Source organism: Equus caballus, chromosome 7, assembly GCF_041296265.1.
Source record: "Equus caballus isolate H_3958 breed thoroughbred chromosome 7, TB-T2T, whole genome shotgun sequence".
Lineage (NCBI taxonomy): Eukaryota > Metazoa > Chordata > Mammalia > Perissodactyla > Equidae > Equus > Equus caballus.
In genome coordinates this window covers 71,464,871-71,470,514 of record NC_091690.1, presented here as the reverse complement: position 1 = coordinate 71,470,514, position 5,644 = coordinate 71,464,871, and the positions used below count along the sequence as shown (strand labels likewise).

The window sequence follows — 5,644 nt, the reverse complement described above, 5'->3', positions numbered from 1 at the left end:
TTATATATTCTGGATGTTAATCCCTTATCAGATACATGCTTTGCAAATATTTTCTCCCATTCTGTGGTTTGTCTTTTCACTCTCTTGCTAGTGTTCTTTGAGGCACAAAAGTTGAAACTATGTTTTTAAGTTGGGAAATACAGAGAGACCGTGTTAATTAACAGGTGAGGCTACAGGTGAAAAATATTATTATTATTATTATTGTCGTTGTTATTATTATTTCAGGTCTACTCACGAAAAATGTTTAGGAGGAGCCACAGGAAATAATGAGTTGGGGTGGAACTAGCCTAGAATTCCATGTCACTACAATCCACTTTCCATGTGATTAATTCATTGATCCGTCTGGAAGGGGAGCTGAAGATGAAACAATGTCGTGAGGCTCATCGAGGAACACAGGAAACCAAAGCCCTGAACTGAAACTGAAATTGGTACCAGAAGAGAAGTTGCACAAACCAGAACTTCAGTTGTAATGTGGGGATACTTTTGGAGTTGTTTATTGGGTGGTAGTGGAGTAGAGAGCAAAAAAATATTTATCTCCACGTCCTCAGGTTAAATTCTAATAGCTCTTGGAACTCAGAGGGAAAGCGACTTAACAAGCTGTCTCCTCTAGACCTTGAGGATTGTGGTCCCACTGAGGTCTAGATGTCAACTTCAAGGATTGAGGAAAAGCCGCACTGCAGATTGAATAAAATGCAGATAGAGGAACATGAGTCCCCGTTCCAGTCGCCCAGCATCAGTATACAAGGAAATCTGGAGCCTTTTTGTCATTCTGATTCTGGAAGCCTTTTCTGACTCCACCAGGATCTCCTGGACTGCTGAAAGCTGAGTCCAGGAACAAATCACATCCGTTGTTGAATTGCATCATCAATGCAACGGGAAAATGGTTAAAGTCAATACCTTGATTGGCAAAAACTTGGACCCTAGATATTGGGAATATCTGTGATGAGCCAAGAGATGAGGATATCTATCACCTGGGTTCCCCTCAGACACTTTTCACTCTGTGTTCTATATGTCCCTGACTGGACAAACCTGACAGGTATTCAAGAGGAAATTTGGCATAGGGGAAGGAAATAAGGAGCCTGGGCTGGCCGCTGAGGCCAGAAAGAGGAGTTCCCTACACTGTATTTTGAGAAAAAGTGGGGATCCTGGACACAGCATCTTACCAATAAGGGAAAACTTCTCTACTTAGCTACCCATTGTCATGAATGGGAACACTATGGTGTAGCTGAGAATGAAAAGAACTGTAATGCTTTGGTGCCCACATGGGTTTGATAAGGGACACCCCTTGCCTAAGCATAGGCTAGAGGAAGGGCATGCTCTACACTTATGATGCCATGAGGGTCAATTTCCTGTGTGACCAGATGTTGAAATATTGGTAGTGGCAGTGAATTTGGTAGTGATTTCAGACTTTTTCCTTGAAGGGGATTTCTAAGCTGCTCTTCCAGCAAAATGGGCGAGGCTGATTCATATCTATGTGTCAGCATTCTCGGGGACATTTAGAGATGTTGAAAGAAGAAATACAAGGAAAAAGACTGAATTTCTTGCTACTCAAATACTTGGAGTTTCTAAGAATCAAAATTGTTCGAGTTAATGGAAATATGACCACAACTGCATTCACAGTCTTGTGAAATTTGGGATTCACAGCTTAAAAGTGAATAGAAAACTACTATCTATTTTGTCAATGAGTTATGGAAAGAAAATCATGATTTTATTACAATGGAGGAATACCTCGGACTGTATTTGAGAATTATTCTTCTAACTATCCGGCTGCCTGAATTATCCACTTTTCTCTCTTTTGTTGTTGGTGTTTGTTAATAGATCATTCCACCTATGAATCAGGCTTTCCCAGAATTCTTTGGGTACCGGGGACATGCTATTTTGGCGATGGCTACTTTGACATCCTTGTTCCTCAGAGTGTAGATGAGAGGGTTGAGGACAGGTGTGAGAATAGCATACACCACATTGCCCATGATATGGAAGTCGAGGGGCAGGTCAGCTCTATAGGCCACATAGGCTATGGCAATGGATGAGTAGTAGGTGCCAACCACCAGGAGGTGGGAGCTGCAGGTGGAGAAGGCTTTTGAGCGTCCTTCTCGGGAGCTGATGCGAAGCACCGAGGCCAGGATGTGGGCATAGGAGAGAAGCACCAGGAGAAGGGGCAGGAAGGACACCACCATGGCGATGCAGAATCCCATGAAGGTCTGGGGCGTGGTGTCAGAGCAGGAGGCCTGGACCACAGCTAAGTGGTCACAGAAGCAGTGGTAGACCTGGGCCACAGGACTAAAAGCCATGTGGGAGGTCTGCACCACTGCCGGGATGGGCAGGAGGAGGGCAGTGAGCCAGGCACCGGCTGCCAGGGCAGCGTTGGTCTGTGGGGCCATGAGGACAGGGTAGTGCAGTGGGCGGCAGATAGCTACATAGCAGTCATAGGCCATGACCACCAGGATGAAGGCTTCAGAGCAGGAGAAGCTGTGGAAGAGGTACATCTGCAGGAAGCAGGCAGGGAAGCTGAGGAGGCGGTCCCCAAGCAAGTGTAGGGACAGCATCTTGGGGACAGTGGTTGTGGTGAAAATGATGTCCAAGGCAGAGAGGTTGATCAGGAAGAAGTACATGGGCTTGTGGAGGCTGGGCTCTGCCACCACAGCCATGAGGATCAAGGCATTCCCTACCAGGATGAGCAGGTAAAGGAGGAGAAAGACAAAGAAGATAGGGAGGAAGAGGGATTTTGGTAGGGAGGGGATGCCCATAAGGTAGAAGATGGTGGAGGAGTCCTCTGATCCATTACAGGCTATAGTCTCCATGGTGGGTTAAGCTGGATGCCCAGGAAGTGAGTAGTAGAAATCTCTGGGAACCAGGCACATCTGGAAACCAGGACAATCAGTGTTTCTGGAATCAGAATCACATAACGATCACTGTATAATTAATGAAACCACATTTATTTATGACCAACTCTAGAAGACAGACGATGGGCTTTGTCTTCATCCTATCCCAGAATTTCCTCTTTCCTTTTAAAATTAAGTATGGAAAAAGTACCTACAATATACAAAACCATGTGTTATATGCTGGGTGTGTAGAAGGCAAGGTGAACAAGACAGAGAAGCTCTCCAACCTCACGGAGCTGAAATTCTAGTGGTAGAGAAAGACATTAGCAATGAATCACGTAATTATTTAATTGCAATTGTGTTAAGTGTTACTGAAGAACTTCTGTTGGTCATCATTTCCAGGTCCCCCATGGTCCTTTGGGGATACCATATCTCTGAAACCAGGCCCCCAAGCTTCTTTCTCTTTTGGCATTTGCTTTAAGTTTTTAAGATTGACATCTTTGTCACCACGTTGCTACGGATGGCTGATTTCTCTAAGGTTTACAGCAACATGCCGTCTTCCCACCATAATTGCCAACCAGCGAATGGCTCATTTCTCTCTTGTTTGCTTGATGCAGTGGTTCTGCCTGTCCCCATCTGATCTGAGTACTCTGCATCTTGTCTCCAGATGTGGGGCTCTTTGTCATGTTACAGTGAAGGGAGTAACACTGAAAATGCTCTTGGTGGGAAGAGTCATTCCTGATTGGAGTCTGAACTGATAATGAATTCTCCCACAATTGGCAGCAATAGAGAATCCAAGACAGTATCTGTGTTATTGCCTTGAACTTGCCTCCCTACTGGCTGCTGCAGCTCAGCAGGTGCTCCTATGTAACCACTGCATGGCCCCTACCCAGCAGGCCTCCCTAGTCCCTGTTCAGAAGCGACCTGGGGAGGCCTGGGAGGCATTGCTGATGGACGGGAACTGGAGATCTGCTTGCAATAGCTGCTGAAAGGCAAAAAAACTCCCATAGGAACCAGAGCGAGTGCTTTCAACCCACAGACTGGGGATGTTTGAGCTGAGGGGAGTACAGATTCTCCTCCACTTTGGGCTTGTCCCTTGGACTAAGTGACTCCAGGCAAGTCTATGTTGATATTGGTATCAATATTGGCCTCGTTGATCCTGATGATTCCATGAGCAGTGTCCCTGTGATTTTCCTAGAATTACCTCTAATTTCTCTCCCTCCTCAAAACACCTTACGTGCATAAAACGACCAATGTGAAAACTGGAAAAAAACCTTTTTTTATTTTCAAGTCCAACCAGTTTCCCCGCTGAAGGCCAGAGAGACTGGGCGCAGAAAGGGCAGGCACTCTCCAGGTGCCACAGGTGCCTGGCTGCAGAGCCACCACTAGAAGCCAGGTCTTTAATTCCCAGATGGGACTCTTTCTTTTATGCCGTATTTCCTGGAGAATCCAGAAGTTCAAGTTTCAAATATTAGAGCAAATGTTTTCTATTTCTCTTTCTGTTTTTTCATTGATAACATCAGGTGAATCTATATTTCAGATTTTGATCTGAGTCTCCATATGGCAGGTACCAAATCAAGAACTGGCACCCAGCATTGCAAACCCTCCTTTGAATAATGTTCCAGAAGTCAGACCCCAGGACCTAGCAAGAGAGTGAACCCCCTTTGTCCCAAATTGAGAAGGTTATCCATTAGTTAATGGAACCCCATCCTGATAAATTTGGTCACGTTTTTTTTCTCACACCCAAAGACTGTGACGCAAACTACACTACCCTGGACCCTTCTGCCCCCAGAGAGGCGGTCAAGGCTGACGGTCGTGGGTGAGGTGGAGTAGGGGAGTTTGAGGGGCAGAGACGCAGAAGACCAAAGCAAGAGGGGCCCTAAGAGGCCGAAAGTCCAGGTGCCCCTCCTCCCTGCTCTATCCCAACTCTCTGCAGATGGAGGTAGGGACGCTGAGAGCTCCGTGAGAGGTGGCACATGGCTTTTCACTGCCGGGAGCTGCTGGACTATCCCACACACACACCAGGCGCGTGCTGGGTCACCAGCAAAGCAGAGGCACCACGAATACTTCCTGAAAGAATTCAACCTTTGCTATTTCAAAGCACCATTCAACTAGCCCCTCAAAGGAAATGTCCAAATGTGGCTGGACTTTCTCACAGTTATTTTACAGGTTAGCGTTCTGGTTTTACTTTGAGTTACACCCTACATGTGAGGGATGCAGCCGTGTGCTTAGGGCCTAAAGGGTGCTGTTTCCCAGGGCAAGGAACTTGCCCCAGTGGATTCTCCCTGTCGGGATTGTCTACAAGCAGTTACAGTGCTGGTGGGGGACACAGAAAGACAGAACAACCAATCACCCGGATGTCCAACCTGATGCTGCACTTTATGTCTGTCATCTCCTCGCACCATCCAACCTGGCCAGGAGAGCATATGCCCCCTCCACAGGTGAGAATCTGAGCGTCAGTTGACGGCTACGGCTGGTGAGGTGGTTTTGGAGTTGGCCTGCTGTAAAGGACTGAGCCCACCTGGGAACCAAGAGTCCTGGCTCCTGGACCAGATCTGCCACTCGCTTGCTGTGACTTTGGGCCCTGAGCCTTGGTTTCTCACCTGGGCAGTGAGGGGATTGGAGGAAGAGATCACTGAGGGGTTTCCAAGCCAATGAGCCCTTTTTTGAGGGCCCCCTCTGTGTTTGGCAGAGCAGTGTCACAGGGTCCATGCCCAAAGGGAGAGGGCGCGGGCTCTCCCACCTGGTGACACCTGCTGCCAGCCGGGTTCCTCACCTTCATTATGTCATGTGGACTTTACCGGTTAAGTGTGTGGACTTGT

At 47.2% G+C, this 5,644-nt stretch overlaps 1 protein-coding gene across 1 annotated transcript; it reads right to left on the bottom strand.

Annotated features, from left to right (window-relative positions):
• Positions 1-1,835: 1,835 nt before the first annotated feature.
• Positions 1,836-2,801, bottom strand: OR2AT2 (olfactory receptor family 2 subfamily AT member 2). Its single transcript, NM_001391215.1, has one exon. The coding sequence runs from the start codon at positions 2,799-2,801 to the stop codon at positions 1,836-1,838; it is 966 nt and encodes a 321-aa protein (NP_001378144.1).
• Between the last annotated feature and the right edge of the window lie 2,843 nt (positions 2,802-5,644).